This window comes from Arvicola amphibius, chromosome 11 (assembly GCF_903992535.2).
Source record: "Arvicola amphibius chromosome 11, mArvAmp1.2, whole genome shotgun sequence".
NCBI classification, from domain to species: Eukaryota; Metazoa; Chordata; class Mammalia; order Rodentia; family Cricetidae; genus Arvicola; species Arvicola amphibius.
Genome location: NC_052057.2, coordinates 24741061 through 24760843, shown reverse-complemented (window position 1 = coordinate 24760843; position 19783 = coordinate 24741061). Strand labels below are relative to the sequence as shown.

At 43.5% G+C, this 19783-nt stretch overlaps 1 protein-coding gene across 1 annotated transcript in view; it reads right to left on the bottom strand.

Moving 5' to 3' along the window:
- The window catches only part of Frem2 (FRAS1 related extracellular matrix 2), a 130813-nt gene that overhangs the window by 70103 nt on the left and 40927 nt on the right, over window positions 1-19783 (bottom strand). The window contains exon 3 of the mRNA XM_038348099.1: window positions 2981-3127. Coding sequence (XP_038204027.1) covers window positions 2981-3127 — 147 coding nt within the window. The remainder of the gene's footprint in view (window positions 1-2980; window positions 3128-19783) is intronic.

Sequence of the window (19783 nt, the reverse complement as noted above, 5' to 3'; positions counted from 1 at the left end):
AACAGAATCATGACAGTTACAGAATAATGATGTAATGGATGAATGGAGAATCGTTATGGTAAGTGAACTACGCAAGAAGCAGAAAGGCAAGCACATGGGTTTTCTTTAACGAGAAACATAGGTGTGTGTGTGTGTGTGTGTGTGTGTGTGTGTGTGTGTGTAAGCTGAGAAAGTATAAAGGAGACTAAGAGAGCAGGAAAGAGATCTTAAGGGGAGTGGAAGAGGGAGGGTGAGGGAATTCACGCCACATGAAAGCAGAAAGGAGGGTCGGAAGAGGACAGCAGCGGAAGATGAGCAGGCCCAAAGCCTGAAGTGTGTGTATGAAAATGCCGTAGCAAAGCCCATTAGCTTATATGTTGACCTTTAGAATGAATTCTAAGAAGCTTGTTATGGCTTTAATTCTTTTTTTTTTTTTTTTTTGGTTTTTCGAGATAGGGTTTCTCTGCAGCTTTAGAGCCTGTCCTGGAACTAGCTCTTGTAGACCAGGCTGGTCTCGAACTCACAGAGATCCGCCTGCCTCTGCCTCCCGAGTGCTGGGATTAAAGGCATGCGCCACCACCGCCTGGCTGTTATGGCTTTAATATGAGGTGTCCTGCTCAGCTGATGCACGGAATGTGTGGGCCACATCTGTTGGCATTATTTTAAAGGTGTGGCCTGGCTGGCAGAAGCAGGTCCCTAGGGTCAAGTCTTGGAAGGTTGTGTTTGTTCCTGGGCCTGGTCTAGCTCTTTCTGTTTTCTGGTCAACTAAGATGTGAACAGCCCCATCTCCTGCTTCTGTTGGCTGGCACAGTTGGGGCCACTAATGCCTCTGTCCATTCACTGCCAGTGTTGGGTAATCCTTCCTTCCCTTTGGTCAGGAGTTCCGCCACAGGAATGTAAACACGAATTAACACGGGGTTACAAGATGAAGAGTCATCTTCAGGAAAATGTATTTATATGTTCTGTGTAAATCTTGATTTACAAATTATACTCAAGTGATATTCTATCTGCAGCTACCATGTATTCTAGTGTATGTAAGTAAGTCAGTACGTGGAAGTGGAAATTTTATGGGACCAGCATCCTCATTTTAGACTTCTATAAATCTGCTTTGCGTTACACTTGAACTCTAGTCCAGGTCCTGGCATAATTTCAGGGTCATCTTCAATGATGGCAGATGTGGGCACACAGGGAGACGTGGACACACAGGGAGACGTGGACACTCAGGGTCTTTCTAATATTCTTCCACTCCAGTCTGCTAAGTAGCTGTGTGAGGCGAGCCAAGCAGAGCTAGGGAGCCCTCGTAGAATTGCTGGGATAGTCACAGTCATAGGAAACCATAGTTGGTCCAAACAAATAACTTAGGAAAATGCATTAGCATTCCACTGAAGAATAATAATTTTTTTAAAAAGGAGAAAGAGAGAGAGAGAGAGAGAGAGAGAGAGAGAGAGAGAGAGAGAGAGAGAGAGAGAGAGAGAGAGAGAAAGGGGGGAGGGACAGAGAGAGAGAGAAAATAGACTTGAAGTCTTTAAAACACCTTTCAATGGTTAACTTCCTCAGTGTTACCCGTAGAATAACTGTGAACTCAAATTACACAAACTTGCCAAAAGCGTGGGCAGGATGCAAATAGACAGGAACATTGTTGATAAGGACCAAGGGGCTCCGCTGTCCCCGTTTTCAGTGCAATTTAGTCACTGTGTTTTCAGGCACAAAGCACAGGTGAATCCTACCTCTCGCTGACAGTAAACATCTGCTGGGGATGTGCAGAGGGGAGCCCTGGCAGAGAGACTGGGTCCCTGAGAAGGAGAGTGGGAGGAACATCTACCACGCTTTAGAAAGTCAAAGAGAATGTAAAGAGTGGTCTTGCAGAAGTACAGCAAACGAAGGACCAGGAAGTGCTGCCCAGTTGATGGTGGACAGGCCTCTTTTCAAAAGTTAAGGAAAAAAATATAAATAAGAATCCTATTTTTAAAGGAAAAAATAATTAATAGCCAGAGTCCAAACACATCATGGGAGAACTGTGTGTTTGGTGGAGGGACCCGTCTGTAGATAGGGACCTAATGTTTAAGGGGTGACAGGCCAGCACAATTTCAAAGTAATAATTTCAGAGACAACCCTTTTATTTTTGCCAGTCCTTTTCTAGCTTCCTATTGTGATTAATAATTTCCCTCCTCAGCACTTACCCACTCTATTAAATGCATTGTTCTCAAAGTGGTATCATCGCCCATGGGTGCAATGCCACTTCTCATCAATGCCCTCAGTATTCTGCACAAACTGTATTTCTGCTTCACACATTTCCCTATTTTATGATTATATGAAGTGAAATGTGGCCTTGAATCGGAGCTGAAGAAGGGTTTTACTCATTTGCTGTTGGCTCTTTGTTTAAGAAAATGACTAGGATATAACATGTAACATCTTAACATATAGTGGTCAGGAAGGGGCTTCGGTGAGCCACAGGGCCACAGGGCCCAACTCCCTGAATAGTTTTGCTTGTTTATTAAAGTAACTGTCATATTTTGTTTGTTTGTTTGTTCATTTGTTAGGTTTTTGAGGCAGAGTTTCTCTATGATTTGGAACCTATCCGGAACTAGCTCCTGTAGACCAGGCTGACCTCGAACTCACAGAGATCCGCCTGCCTCTGCCTCCTGAGTGCTGGGATTAAAGGCGTGAGCCACCACTGCTCGGCTGTCATATGTATTTCTACAGTTCTGTTTCAGATGAAATGTACCCTGGGGATAAATTGGATTCTCATTAGTTTATTCTAACCTAGGAACATTTGATTGAATTTTTGAATTCATCGGTGATTACTTCCAATTTTGTGCATTTATTTTACTCCACAGAAAGGTCACAATCAAGCACCTTGATGTATATATGTTGATATCTCTTAGAAGTTAAATATCAACGTCTCACTAAAATTTAACCAAGATCAGTGACATAAACTAGTGCTGTAGTTTAATCACCAGAGAAAAATTTTAAACACATATGAAGTGCAAATTAAACTTACTTATAAATGAAGTTTCTCCCAGGTACCCTCTGCGTTTAAGAACAATATCTAGAAACTTGGAATCTTCATTGATCAAGTAGTATTCCTTTTCAAATGAGATCCACGCCCAGTTCAATCGAAAATGCTGGTTGGTTAACTTGTTTCCACCTGGAAAATAAGAATGTAAACCTTACATTACTGCTTTCTTGAATGGACGGCTTTAACAGTCCACATAAAGAAAACTCTGAAAAGAATACTGCTGGATTTAATACACGGACTCCAGAACACATGTGTGGAGGTAGAGCTGGCCTCTCAGTGACTGTCAGGCATTCCAGATGATATGGCCCATCAGAAAGTCCTCCTTCTTTCAGGACGGAAGGGTGGGAAGCAGAAAGGATCACGTCGTATTCTGAAGCCAAGAAAGTCAGAAAACAGGGAGGGGTAGATCTGGGAACAGCAGGGGGATGAATGTGATGGAAATACCTTGTATGGGCTGTCAGTTAATTTAAAAAAATATTTTTAAAAAACCACTCACCACAAGGGGCCGCTGGTGAGCAAGCTTTTCTCTATAGAGGGTTGCAATGCTCTTACATACACAAAACCTTCCCAAATACCTTTTTCTGGTTCACAGAGCAATTGGGTGGAAGGCTTTAATTATAACCACTTACAGAAAAACAAATATTCTTGCTCCACCCCCCTTTTCACCAGACTCCACTCCATTCCTGAAAGCAAACAGACAGCCTTTTTCATTAGCCTCCCCTCTCCTCCCACCTCCCCACCAAAACGGAGCTGGCTGCCTCTAGGGAGAAAGAGAACCTTGTGTGTGATCTCTCTAATGCGAGAGCTACTCTGTTGAGTAAATCAAAGAACTGCTTATCAGCTGATCACTCCACACCTATCCCTCAACGTCTTGTCTTTTGATCTGTGAGGTTTATAAACAAAGGCATCACTAATTCCTTTTAAGTCTTTCTGGAAAAGAGTAAGGGGACAAAGCCTAAATAACAAACACAGCTAAAGGGATGGTTTGTATTCTGGGTTCCTCTCTTTTGAGTCCACACAAAGAGAGCTATGTAGAGAAAAATGAGGTGGAGCAATGTCAAGACTCTAGTTGGCTGAGTGAAAATCTATGCGAGGCAAAGCAACCAGGGGAGAAACATACCCTCTGCTTTCTCTTAACTTTTTGTAAGTAAAAACCATGGTGACTGAGTTATCAACTCTCACACCTGACAACCTGAAAACCTCATGCAGCTGAGACTATGCAGGGAAACTGGTTCTCTAATTGTGTGACTTGGCATCGCAGCCTCTCAGAAAGTCCCACCACACATGCCAGAGGCAAAGGGGTGTGTTTATCGCTCCTGACAGTCTTCCATGGGAGTTTTGTCCCCAAAGAAGTCAAAACAGATTTGTAATGAAGCACTCGTTGTAATTATTTCCTTCACCACCCCAGACCTGACAAAACTCAAGGCTTACCCTATTGTATACTACAGCAGACCACTGCAGAGCCCTTCAGTCACTGCACAGCAGATTCAGGGGCAGAGCTGTAACTCCGGTAGCCCTTCTGCCTGGTGTATGCAACGTCCTCAGTTCGATCCCCAGTACCACCGAATGGTTGCACCACCATGGAAATCAATAAATATGAAACCCTTACTGAAGCTCTTAAAAACTGTGATGCAGAAGCAACAACATGTGCTTTGGATGCGGCTACATAAAATGCACCGTACACACAGGATTATTGTATGCTTAGAGTTGATGAGGTGCTGGACAATTCAGCTTTTAGTTAATTTCTGGTTTGACTCTTGTTTGCTTGCTGGTTTGGATTTTGAGGCAGGGTTGCACTACGCAGTGCGAACATAGACTTTCAGCTTGCAATACTCTTAACTCAGTCTCTTGAATACAGGTAAACATACCCTCTATAATTACTTTCTAAATTATTTTTTAATATTTATTTTAATATCTTATGTGTATAGGTGTTTTGCTTGCATGTATGTGTGTGTATCATAAGCCTGCCTGGTGCCTGTGGAGGCCAGAAGAGGAGATCAGATCCCCTGAAACTGGAGTAACAGGTGGTTGTGAGCCACCATATGGGTGTCAGGGAGCCATGATCTGTTGTCATGCCACAGGTCCAAAGGACGAGAGCCCATTGTTCACATAAACCAAAGTAGACCCATGCTCTTATCACGATGGTTATCTCAGGCACTTTGTTACAGCAGAGAAGACCTGATCTAACGGATTGCATAGTTTATGGACAGCCAGAAGAGAGTCTGAAGGTTCTGGTAGGAAGAGAGGAGAAAGGGATGGAATCACTAACTACCGGATGTAAGTAGCACCTCTCGCGTACACAGACAGGACATCACAGTGCGCCATCACTTGTATAGGAAGAGATGCGGTCACATCCAACCCTGTGTGTGTGTGTGTATGTGTGTGTGTGTGTGTGTGTGTGAACTTGGGGGTGGGGCTTGCATGATGCATGGCCTCCTTCCTAACACCCGTCACTTTTCTCCTCCTCTTGACAATGTCTATTTTTTCCAAATTTGACGATATTTAGCCAGTCTTACAATCTGATTCTCTTTCCTGAAATAGTCTAAGAAGTGGCAATGTCCTCTAAACACTACACACTGAAGACTGTTGGGTGATGGAGAGCTTTGATCACCCCTGAATGAATCAAGACACCCCAGCAAGTTGTAGCACTCGCTGGCCCATTTTTTCGGGGGGGGGGGGGGTTAGTTTTACTACACAATACTTTCCGTAGCCTCATTTCCTAAATGTAGGCATTTTCTGTCTGATCGTTTCTGCCTCTTCTGAGTCTGACCCCTGATCTAGAGAGCAGGCACTTTATTTTCATTATTGTTAGAGTAAAAAAAATGGTCACTAAATGGAGTAGAATTCTACTGCTTTGGTTAAAGGAAATGCCCCATTTACTGGGTCATGACACTTTCGTAACGTCCAGTACCAAATCCTTTAATTTAAAAATATTGTTTTTAAGGATACATCTAAATTGTCTTTCATTTTGGAACAGGTCCCAAATTACTGGTTTATCCACAGGTTCTCAGTCACATCTGGCTGAATATTTAACTAGAGAGTACCAAGTCACACCTGTATAGTCCAATTCAAAACAGTGAGCTGCCTCCTGACTCCTCTGAACACGTGAACCATCCCAGCAGTCCCTTGTTGTGTAAGGAAGATGCCAGCACACAGAGGGACTAAACTTTGCTGACTTTAACTTCGTGCGTTAAGAGTGTGATTGATCCTGGAGAACTGAACTGTGTTTTACGAACACAGTGGAAATCAACCTTGCTTCTTATATACCATGCGAACGCCTCTAACCTCCACAGATGGGAATAATACATGTCAAATGCTGTTAACTAAGGCTACATGACTGAATGTGGAATTGTACATAAAATTAATCAGCTTAAAAACCAGACAAATTTTATTTACGTGATTGGCTGCTTTTTAAAAGCAGACCCTGGTGTCAGATGCCCGAGGAGCTGGAAACAAATTAAAGCCCATGGCTTCTGTCATAAATCTCCACAACAGGTGCCTGACAGCTGATAACCACACTCCCCAATGCTTTGTCCCCAAGCCCTGACACCAGAGCCATTAAGGTTTTGATGAGAAGGCTTCCTTTGAACTTTTCCAGCTGGTCTTTAGGCTGCTCCAATTTTCTCTTTCAGTTCAAACTCAATAGTTACTTTAGAATAACAAAGAATCACAGATCTTCAGAGATCCCTCCCTGGAAACACTGGCTTTCCTGATTTCCCTTAAGACAAAGGGCACACTTAATAACCACCATACAGTGGGCCACAGCCCTGACCTGTGCTGTTAAGCGAGGAGGCCCAACATTTAGCTTTGATGAGGAATCTGTCCTTAGACAAAAGTTAATTAGCAGAAAACTGTCCTTTTATGGTAAATTCCATTTGCCAAGAATAAGATTCAATCTGGAGCCTTCCCTAGAAGTCAAATAGGCAACCACGATGAAACAAAAACTAATCTGGATTTAACCTTTCAAAGACAAAGATATTTAAGGGCTGGGGATGTAGGTCAATGGTAGGGTGTTTATATTGGAAAAGATTTAAGGCATTATTATTATCTGATTTATAGGCAAAATTGTGCCATTTTATTTTTAGGCAAATTTTAGAAAGTTTTGTTCTTTAAAAGCAAGCCAGACTTAATCACCATCAGGACTGAGTTGGTGAGACTCCAGCTGTGCTTATGGGAGCTGGTGATTCCCGCTATGCTCACATAAAGGATTCATTTCAAAGTTAGAGACAAGATGCATCTCTAACCTTGCATTGGCCTTAGGCTCTTCATAGGAGAGACTGTCAGTTTGTAGAACCAGACCCCTGATCCTTAAAGTCAGGCTGATTTTACTGCTTACTGAACACTGCCTGGTACAGAACATAAGCCGACCTGGGTCTCTGGATCCCAGGAGTGAGTCTTCAACTATGGGACATGGCGCATGCGCACGCACAAACCATACAAGCTGGAGACTGTGAAGTACTGCGAGGTGCTGCCCTGTGGCTGAAGCTGCTTGTATGTGGAGGAGGAATTACTTTACCCAGAGGGAATCCAAGACAACACATGGAAGAGACAGTGGTTAAATGGTCCTTAAGTCAGGGTGCTCTTTGGACATTCAGGGTTGTGCTTCTGGATGAGAAACTCAGGAACAAGAGAACTTCAGAGAACGCAGTTTTGTGGGTGCCTAGGGAATTTGCTACATATTAGTTTTTATTCTTTTTGCTATTGAAGTCACTGGAAATCAGAGAGAAGAAGTTGACTGTAGATGAGGTTCGTCCAAAGTTTGACTTGAGGGCAGGAGGGGACGGCTCATCCTGAGGTGACACAAACACACAGATAAGAACACCCTAGACTCTGAAGCCACTGTGACCTATGAGGGGCGGACCAAGGTGAACCAAGAATTGCCTGTACTTTGTGCTGTTTTCCAGACTATGTACTACAGCGAATGCTTATATGTTTTGTTACTTAGTGTATGTCAGTTGAAGGCATTAAAATTACTGACACATGCAACAGCTGGTCATTAATAAGTCATTTTCTCCTTTTCATTCTGTGTAGCTTCACCCCCTCAGCCTGTGTAGCCCCGCCCCCGCTTCCACTGCCTTATAGGCTGTATAAAAGACGCTGCAGAGAACAAGGGATCAGATCCACTGAACAGTAAAAAAACTTGTAGAGAATGGTAGGGGAGAAGTGGAAGGGAACAGGGCATAGTTGGATATTATTACATGTGTGCAGGGGCACACACCACACACACACACACACACACACACCCTGCACACACAGCTATCTTCCGGGGAGGCATAAGGAAGTGTACCCATCACAGCAAAGAGAGTGATGGAGACAGGATATATTCAGAGCTGCCTCACGAACAACCCTGAATGCAGCTTCAGTATGTCTTAGCTCACACTTTACTCTTCGTACGTACGTATGCATGTATGTATATCGTTTATTTTGTGTGTGCACTGCGTGAATCCACACTTAAAAGAGACTGAGTGTGGAGGTCAGAGAAGAGCTTGTAGGCGTTGATAGTCAGCTCTCTGCTCTCTGCTACTGTCACGCGGGTTATGGGGATTGGACTGAAGTCACCAGACTTGGCGACATGTGCACCCGCTGAGCCATCTCATTTACCTTACCCTTTATTCATGTGCAGCCTCTGCAAATAAGCAGTTGTAAGAAGAGGTGATGGCGAGGCTGACAAATATTCACACCCCCTTAGAAGCCAAGGGTACCACAGTCCACAGCACGCCTTGTAGGGTGCTCCTTTGGGGTGTGGGTCATCATATATACTTTCACGAACGCTATGGAAGGTGGCACATGGTGTGTGCTGCTACACAAGGCTCCGAAGGGTTAAATCCACATTCACAGACTACACCACAGGTTGATATATCCCCTGTCCACATGAATCTCTTCCATTCTATCTTCCATTCTATATTTGCAAACGCACCTACCCATAACAACGTAACTGCAACCCCTAAAATCAACACAAGGCATTTCAGTGGTCAGTTCTGAGCACGGGCACGTGGTGTTTAAGTTTGTAATCACCTGATACTCTGGCTTCTCCTCACAGCTCTCATTCTATGAATGTCTCCAGTTCATAGTCTAGTTAGTGGCACATCTCTGCGGGTGACTTCATTATTTAAAATATCCCAAGATCAAGGTGTTACAATGCTCTCTATTACTCATAAACCCAAGCAAGCTATAACATATCTTATAAAGAATGCTTGGGTGTCAACTAAGTTTTACTCAGCTCTCAGTTATGAATCTTTGGGTGTGTGTACAATGTTGGCGCCCAACTGTCCTCGAATAAGGTATCATTGAACAGAAGTACAGCAGCTAAAACAAAGGCAAAGGCTGATGAAATGAACTTAGGACACCTAGCCCTGTATCTATTTCCCCAAGGGACAATCATTCAATTTTTCCTGATTAGAATTCACGGTGATTTCATAGAACCTCATATAATGAATATTGAAAATCACCGTGGTTACTGAGTACAAATGGCAAGTTGCTCTTCTGAGATGTGAAGTGATTCATCCCAGAACCAATCCCCTCCATGGCTTCTGCTCAGGAGTGTGGACCGACAGGAACTCTGCTGCCTTCACGCACAGGAAACACCTGCCTCCCTGACTGCCACTGCACGGGGATGCTGGCACCACTGTGGCTCATGATTGAAGGGTGTTCTGCCTCCCACACGGCTGCCTATCTTAAGCCAAAAGCAGACAGAGTCCATGGCATTGTGATGAATATATATTTAGCAGCATGTACCAAATGCAGTTTTGTGCACAAGCACCCCTAATCCTAACAGAGAGTCTGCACGTATGCCATTCTGGGGTCCGGGACTGTGACAATTATGGGAAGAGTCGAGTGACAAACTAGGATGCTAATGTTCTTCGGCAAAAGGAACACAGGAATGGGGTAAACTGGCCGAACTCAGCTGAGACTTGCGGGTCCCGCAAGTGCCTGGTAAGGAATGTGGACAGGTCGGAGGCCACAGTCATCATAATTTTGCTGAACCATTATTACCCCCACTCAACACACAGTAGGCCAGGAATTTCTACACTCTGAGAACCAGGTCAGAGGGCATGGGGTTAAATCCGTGTATAGAGTATATCAGGGCCAATTTAACACCAACTTCTGGCATTCTTTCCTTCTACTTCTTCCGAGTCATGTGATCAGTTCATTGAGGTCACCATTGAATTTCAGACCATGGTAGCACCCTTTTAATCTTCTCAGGTTAATGACTTCATACAGTGATGCCATGGGATAGAAGCAACACCATCTGAGTGACTGTCCCTCCACTGCTGGCCAAGACCCCGAGGCCCCGGACAGTAAGATGAACACAGAAATGAACACAAGAGCTCAGAGTCTCTAACTTCAGAAGGGATTCAGAGGCTACTCAAGGCTAGGCTGAGGAGGCTGAGAGGTAGCTGCTTCTGATGGAGGGACTTAGCAGGCAGCAGATGGGTGGGAGCCTCAAGCCTGAGCCTTCAGGGCTCCTTCTAGTAACTAAGCACAACCCCTCCCCCCTAAGCTTCAGCTGCCCTCCTCACGCCCCCCACTGCTCCTGCCCAACAAACAAGGAATTAAAATAAAAAAGGAATGTGCTTAATTTCTTCCTTGCAACCCCCTCAAAAACAGAAGAGCCACTGATGTCCATCTTCTGACCTAGGGTTTGAGAGTCTTTGCTCAATCAAGCCTGACTGGTTTGTGTCACATGTCACCTCCTGAGTTAGACTTGGTGGAACTAAGGTCTTGCTTGGCTGCTGGTATGCACGGCCAGGATGAGGAATTCCGGTGCACATCCACCTGAATGTGCACCTGAAAAGGGCAAAGGACAAAGTAAACACAGGTAATTGCAAGGTGAACTCTCACCCACTATTCCAGGCGCATCTGCAGCCTGGAAGCTAACACTAAGTTAGTTTCGTCCTTGTCACGCAAGCAGCTAAGGATTTTTTTCTTTCACTTGATTTCGCTGATCAGGCAACACATTAAAGAAATAATTACGTTGTTGAACAGCACAAATACAGACATTGGGTATTTCAGAGTAGGGCAGGGACCGGCAATTTCTCCTCACTTGCTATTTTATCAATGCCCCAGAAAGGTGTAGTTTCCATGGACTGATTGTAAAAGGCATTGCTTTACCGTGCAAGATGAATATATTACCTGGTGGTCTGAGCCTGCTCTAGTGGTCCTTTGATAGGCTTATATATTTAAAGATTTAAAATATGAAATATAAAAGTATTAATATGTGCGTGTGTATGTTTTTAACTTTGGGAAGGTCTTACCTTTTCTCTCTTTTTAAAGCCACCTAGAACTAATTTGCTATCATCTTCCTAATTTCCCACAGAAATAAAGATGTAAGCAAACAAACATTTTCACAGAAGCCCTGACTGCTTTTCCAGAGAGCAGAGTTAGGAAGATCCACACCCACATCACCCTCTGGGGAGAGGAAAGAAAAACACAAAAGCAAACACCTGGCGCAGCAAGATTTCACGCAAGCCCTGCCTGAAGCTACAAATAAATTTATTAGATCTCTGGCAACGTGTTCTTAAAAATAAACTTAATGGCCTCCGGGTCTCTATTCAAACCAAGGCTTAATTCCTTTTGTGGCGCCAGGGCCAGACAGGCTCCCCCACCCCAAGAAGAGGGGAGGGGAGGGAGGGGGCGTGGCCCACCACCTCCAGGAGTAACCGGTTTAGTGTGTTGTAGTTGATTCCCCGTGAGGTGAGGTTTCTAATTACCATCAGTGTGACAGTACCCCATACCACAGTGAGGTGAAGCCGTACAGCCACAGACACTATGGCCCAACTTGCTTTCTTCTGTGTTATATCCACGAGAACAGACAAAAATATAAAAATGAAAAAAGTATATGTTTCTTAAGCTGATTGTTAAAAAGGAAACAACAGCAATCAAGCCCTTAATTCCTCTTGTTCCATTATCACCTACATTTAAATTTGATAGCAAGGCTGGGAGGTTTGGTTGAGATGGGAGCAGAAAAGTCATTCTATGATCAAAATGCTGTGATTGACTTTGAACTCAGACAGTGGGAGGCCAGAACTAAGAGGAACCTTCTTAGAGCTAATTTTGCTTTATTTGTTGGCTGTGCAGATCGAAATCTGAATTGTTCACACATTCTCGGCTCTATTTTTGGCAGCAAAAAATTAAGTTTCTGAAATTTGGAATTTCTTTTTACAGTCATAATGATTCAATCATATTAACTGCGCAAATTCAAAGGGTTTCACTGTGACATTCTATACTTGCATGCATGGCTGGCTCAGCCACACCAGCTCCTACCCCTGTCCTGGTCACTCCTCTCTTGCCTTCCTCTTCCCACGCTCACTCTCTGGCTTCCTTCTCCCCAATGATCCATCTTTCTGTTTTGCTTTCTTTTTTAAGTTGTAAACTTTAAGTTTCTACAATTAAAAACAATTATGGAATTATGCCTGGTTATTCAGCTATTGCGCCTTGCGGGAATAAACACAGCCTTGTCCACAAAGGAGAGAAGGAAGGAAGAAGGAAAGTATTGAGGAGATGGGAGAGAGACAGAGACCGTGGGCACCCTCAGTGTCACAGGTCAGTTCATTGTGTTCATTGTTTCTTCTCATCTATTTCAGATTAGATTTGCAAAGGGAGCCTTGCCGCGTAACCTGCAGGAGTATTTAATTAGTCAAACCCTTTGGTAACAGGTCTGATCCCTTCAAAGTTAGGCAAGCAATACAATGAAATCCTCTTGGTGACGTACGTCTCTAAAGCACAATAATTTGTTTACATATTTAGCTGGGAAGAGGAGGAAGGGGGATGGGGAAGAGGTTGGAGAGGGGAGCAGGAGAAGGAAGAAGAGGAGGGAGGAGAAGCAGGAGAAGAAACTGATGGGATCCTCTACGTAATTAGCAAGTGTCCACTGTCCACACTTCTTCAACAAGCATGTTTTTAAAAGGGCACCTCTGTCTTTTTAAAACACCAAGATTCTAACTGTTGTTAGAATAATTTAAAGCTTGGATCCAATTGTTTTCAAGCTATATACATATGTATATGTATATATTTGTTTTTTCGAGACAAGGTTTCTCTGTGTATCTTTGGCTGTCTTGGAACTCACTCTGTAGACCAGGCTGGTCTCAAACTCACAGACACCTGCCTTCCTCTGCCTTCTGAGTACTGAGATTAAAAGTGTGTGGCACCATGTGCGACTTAAAAATATATTTTTCAGCTAGAAAAAGGTTTTATGAGTGTTTTTACTGTTCTTATTTGTTAAGCAGCACATCTTATAGAGGGAAAATATATTATTAGCAATAAGAAGTAGTATCAGGTTAGCTATGATAAGGTATCCCCGTAAATCTTCAATAGCATTTTGGGATAAAAATTTATAGAGGCGTTGCCAACAAATCGTGAGCCTAATTTTCTTCAGTATCACAACTAAGTGGAGGCAGGCTGAGCTATATTGGCGGGTCTTAATGTTAGGTAGTCGTCTATGGACTTTGTAATGTTCCAAATGCCGAGCATATCTGGTAGAATTTTCAGTCCTTCAGAAAATGCTGTTAAGAAAGGTAACCCCAGCATCCGTTTGTTCTGAGCAATCATACGAATCCCTGACCAGGCATCTTGTGGAATTTTGGACTTTGGCGTCTACTTGGTAGAAAATGAAGGCCAGTTGACAAACTGGTCTCTTAGACCAAAGTAAATGACATTTTTTTCTGCGTGGTTAATGGGCCATGCATGGTGAACCTGCTAACGCTTTGAGATAACAGTCACAACACAGAGTTCATACCTACTCCAGGCAGGGATTTTTAAAGGGCATCCTTCAAAAGCAAACACAGTGCCTTTAATATAGTCTAACCTAGTGCTCTCTGGGAATGGCTGATGATTTTTGCTTCTGGGGAACATTTTGGCAAAGTCTAGAGACTTTGTGTTTTTTTGCTCTTATACATGTGCACACATGCATGTGAGTGTACATGTACACATGCATATGTGTCTGAATGCACATAGAAGCCAGAAGTTAGCATTAGGTGTTTGTTTTTGATCACTCACTGTCCACCTTATATTTTGAGACAGGATCTCACACTAAGCCTGGAGCTCACCCGTTGGCGGATTGCCTAGTGAGTTCCCGAGACTGCCTTGTCTTGAACCCACACCCATATGCCAAAGCCGAAATTACAGACAGGGGCAATCAAACCTGATTCTATGGGAGCTTGGGGGATCCAAACTCAGGTCTTCGTGTATGTACCACAGGCACTTACTGATCCCCCAGCCTTTAGACAGCTCCCTAGCGCCTTAGACAGCTCCTCAGCCCTTAGACAAGGTAGTCTTGGTTGTCATAACTGCAGAGCAGAGGGATTGGGAGAAGATGGAGGGAACAACATTTTCGGGGAATCCAAGCGTCTTACAATACCCAGGACAGACAGATCCCACCCTGCACCCATACACAAATCCTTAGAACTATCTCCCTAGGGTTCAGTGGTTAAGAGTACTTGTTGCTCTTCCAGAGGACCTGAGATCAGTTCCCAGCATCCATATCGGGTGGCTTACAACCATCTATAACCCCTGCTTTCAGGGATCAGACGCCTGTGTCGTGACACCTGAACTCACAAGCATGTGCCCACATGCACTCACACAAACCTACATATACTTTAAAATAAAAATAAAAACCAACTATGTCTTAAAAAGAGAATTACCTGGCACCAAACATCAACATGGCTAATGCAAACAGGCCTTGGTCTAAGGGTACCTAATGTAAGCACAGCGGCAGACTGCCCTGAGCAAACCAGTGTTTTCTTTTTAAAAAATATTTATTTATTTATTTATTTATTTATTTATTTATTTATTTATTTATTTATTATGTATACAATATTCTGTCTGTGTGTATGCCTGCAGGCCAGACCCCATTACAGATGGTTGTGAGCCACCATGTGGTTGCTGGGAATTGAACTCAGGACCTTTGGAAGAGCAGGCAATGCTCTTAACCTCTGAGCCATCTCTCCAGCCCCCAAGTGTTTTCTTACTGTATCTTCAGTATGTTGATCTTGTGTAAGTGCTCAGACCTTCTCCCACTGGTACAGCTACATTTCCAGCAAAGGCGTTTTATTTTCTTTCTACAGGAAACAGTTGAGCTGGTGGTTTTCCCAATCAGTTAAAATTTACAGCTAATCCCAGGGGTGAGGAAGGACCTTTAGAAATTCACTGGCTCCACGTGAAACTCTACACCTAGTTTAGGTTTTAATAGGAATCAAGTATCAGATTGGCCTGCTCTATTCTAGATCTTTCAGTAGATGAGGTTTCACCGGAGCACCTGAGAGTCAGAAAACACTAAGGCAGAAAGGGTCTCCTAAAGCCGCTGTAGATAACATGGCTGAGCACCAACACATGCTATTCAGCCTTCCAGTTTCTAGGACGCTTTGTAGCCAATCAGGGAAATACTGCATATTCAATGCAAGCATGCACTTGATTGTAAACACATGTGCATGCACACACATGTATGCATGCTCATAAGACATGTTCATATGCACACATTCATGCTCACATGCATGCACACATACACATATTCACATACATGCATGTTCTCACTTTTCCTTTTACAGAGAATGAAACAGTTTCCAAAAGTACATATCACACCAGGGCTAGAGAGATGGCTCAGCAGTTAAGAATATTGTCTGTTCTTGCAGAGAGGATCCAGGTTTGGTTTCTAGCCCCCACATGGTGCCTAACAACTGTCTGTAATTCCAGTTCTAGGGGGGTCTGATGCCCTCTTCTAGCTTCCAAGGGCACCAAGTACTCATGTAGTACACATACATACATACAGACAAAACACCCATACACATAAAAGCAAACAAACAAAAGCATAGAACATATAGCACCCCTTACATTTTCCTCCACCAATATGCAAGAGGCAATTTTTCTTCTGGAATCCATATTTTCTGGACATTGACCCGCATTGTGTGGGTTTTTTTTGTCACCCCGCTACACACACACACACACACACACACACACACACACACACACACACTGCATTGACTAGGAAGGAGTTAGGCAGCATTAAGCTGTATTAATGTTCTATCCTGAAATATCTGGGGACTCTGAGTCACAACTGTGCCTCGAAGGCCTACGAGGAAGGGATCCCATTTGTTAAGTGACCTCTAACTGGTATACCTTGGCACAAGTCAGCTTCCAGTATGGACAAAGACCAGGCAGAGGGTCCTGGGTATCTGTCCCATCATCTGTCGCCAATAGGTAGGATGGGATTTCGGAAATTTCAGGAGCAAAATCCAATACCATTAATAAATATTTTTTCCCTATCAGAAATAGAAATTCTTGTTCCAGTTGTATGATAACTAATCTCAACTGTCAGTGTGCTAGGATTTGGAAGTATGCAGGAGACAGACTTCTTGACACATCTTTCGAATTAGCTAGATTAGGTTAACTGGGGTGGGGAGAGCCACCCTAACTATGGGCAGCACCATTCCATGGGGTTAAAAAGAGCCATCTTAACTGTGGGCGGCACCATTCCATGAGGGGGAGAAGCCACCTTAACTGTGGGTGGCACCATCCCATGGGGTGGGGTCCTACACTGAGTAATAAGCAGGAACCTAAGCACCAGCATTCATCTCCCAGTGCTTCCTGACTGTGGTTGCCATGTGACCCCTCCTCTGTAAATTGCTTCCTGTTGGGTATTTCAACCCAGCAATGAGAAATGCAACTAAAACTGGGTGCTCCTAATTTCTAATGCAGATGGCAAAGCAAATATAATTATCTGTAGGATGCCAAGAAAAGCAAGTTTGAATAAATACAGCTGGCTCCTGGTATACTTGTCCCATAGAAGACATACTGAGCATTAGAATCATATATTTATATAGTTTGATTTTTGTGACTTAACAGTAGAGTGCTCCACTTTTTTTTTTTTTAATTAAGCAAATGTGGGATCAGATCTCAAAGGAGACAAAGATCAGGATTTTCTCCAGCTTAAAAACAAAACAAACAAAAATCCAGCCAAGGCTGCCAGCAATGTAGAGCGACATTAGCACCTGGTTTTCAGTTGGATCTTAAATTTACTCCCTGTGGACATTTAAACCCCATGATCTGTCCAACACGGATAAAGGATTTTCAGGCTTACTAAGAACACTTCTGCAGCAAGGAAACCACCAGGTTGGGAAGTATGGGCTTAGCAGGGCTCTGGAAAGAGGCTAAAACCCCGATTAACAGACACAGACTCTGGAAGCCCACGGTCTACAGATCTGCACTTATTTCTCACTCATCAGCTACTCCCTCCCAGGAGAACTGTAGCAAACAGCTTGGTGTGTAGCATCTCTTCGGAAACATCTGTTTATTGTACGTGTGTGTGAGAGAGAGCCTGCATGCTGATGTGTATGTACCGCGGGCACGTGATTCCTGTAGAGGCCAAGAGAGGACACCAGAACCCTGGAGCTGGAGTTCTGCAGCTGTGAACCACTGTGGAGGTGCTGGGAACTGAACCCAGACCATCTCTGCTGGAGCAGCCAGTGTTCTCACTACCGAGCCGTCTCTCCAGTCCCAGGAACCCATCAATTTCAGAAGAAATAGAAATGACATTTTGATTCACATCTCAGATGGGTTTTTTTGTAATGATGTTGACATATTCTACTGGGAAATTCTTGTGGTTTTTCAGAAGAACCAAACATGTTTCAAATTAAAATCGTGAATTAGTCCCATCCGTGATGCATCTCGGTGCAAAGATTTGTGTGTGTATGGGTGTGTGTACATACACACACACATGCCTGGAACTTTAGGGCAATAAATATGCTTATAATACACATAGGATAATGTGTATACACACACACACACACACACACACACACATATATATAAAATGTTCAGCTTTATGCCCCCTAGAAATTGAAACTAATAATTCTCTGAGATAATGAACACTCAGAAGGCCATCAGCACCCTTAAAAGAATAGTAGAGAAACCACATTTTAGGAATTTCAAGATTCACAGAAAACCTTCATGGTATTTTTTTTTTTCTTACCTTATTTGTGGCAAAGAGAATGGCTGTGATTCTGTATCCTTTGTCTCAGGATCCAGGGACAGGGCAGGCAGCAGAGGAACCCAGGGCTCAGTGGGACCTCTACATGCTGCACCAAGGAGATCTGGGCAAAGGCTACTTAGGCTGAGATGCTCTCACTTGCATACAGGGGCTGAGTTAAGATACGTGGCCTGGATTAGAGGCTGCAGGGCCAGTATTTGGAAATGCTTCCAGCTAGGAGGCAGGGCATCTGCGCACCCCTGTCTAGGTAAACTCTCCCCCCAACCAGGGCTTCATTTGTTCCAGGACTCAAGCCCCTTTAGGTATTTAGGACCTTCATTCCTTTCATGCCAATCATTCCCTTCAGCAATTTGCCCTTTTTCCTAACTTCTGCTATAAAATGCTGTTCGTCAAATGCAGAGGGAGCACTCAGTTAATTATCCAGCTTCTACTACACACAGGCGTTTCTTTTCAGGTTTTCCTAGAAATGAGAGCTGTATAATAGCGGATATTTTATTTTACTTTTACTTTTACGATTTTTATTTTATGTGTATGGCTGTTTTTGCAGACATTCATGTCTGTGTACCTCGTGTGTGCTTGATGCCCACAGAGGCCAGAAGAGGCATTGCGTCCCTGGAACTGAAGTTACAGATGGTTGTGAACCACCATGTGGGGACTGGGAATTGAACTCAGGTCCTCTGGAAGAACAGCCAGTGCTCTTAACCACTGAGCCATCTCTCCAGCCCCAATGTCAATATTGTAATGAAAAGAGGATTTAATAAGCACTAGTATTTCGATTATTTTTTGTCTGTACAATGTCATGGCTTTCACTAATTTCCCATATATTAGTTCATGAAATCATGGTTGGTTTACTTCATCTTCCAGTTCTGACTTCCTGAACATTCCATCCCTCACTCATGTCACTGCTAGATGAAAACTTTCACCTAGAAAAGTGCCCCGGATGCTACAAAATAGAATACGGGCATTTTTATGTATTAGAAAAAAGTCTTAATCAGAACTTTATTATGCTTTATGCTGGACATTCCTAGACAGCTTTGCAAGACTATCACGGGTAACAGATTGAAGCCACGTAGAAGCTTGGCGGTGTGCAGGTCTCTCTACTTAATAAGCATCCCTCAGCCTTACCAAAGAGTTCAATGGAGCTGGGACATTGTTTTGCAGAGAAAGGACCTGGAGTTAGTGAGGCTAGGTTTAGAGTCCCAGAGGTTTAATTCAGGACAGAGGAGTAAAGATATCCATAAAGACCCACAGAAACACTCTGGTGAGTTCAATTAGTACTCACGGGGGTGAGGAGAGATTCCCCAGGGAAGAGGCAGAATGATCAAGCTATTAGAAACAGGGTGAGCGCGCTGCCTTCCTACTTTTCCCTTACCAGAGAACCTGCCTACCACATCACTCCTCACTGATGACTATCACCACACACTCTCCCACTCCTCTTCCTCCAACAGGAACTAGTAATAAAAGGGCAAGTCTCTGAAAGGATGCCATGGATAAAACTTTCCTAACGACTTAGTGCAGCATACAAGGGCACAACTGTTTTTAAAAAGTGGTAGCATACAATGGTGGTTCTTTGCAATTAACATTTTAATTATCTGCGGCAGTTATTGATGCCCAGAGAGTCAATAACAGTCTACTGTATTCTTTCATCACGGCGGGTATTGCATTGAAGCCAGAGAACACAATGAACAGAATATAGAAGGATCCATTTGTTTCTTTATGAGGAAGAGTGACTAGAAACGGGAACTGACAACTCCTGTGTTTCGTTCTTGAGGAAGATGGGCCACATGATCATTGGATTTGTCTGT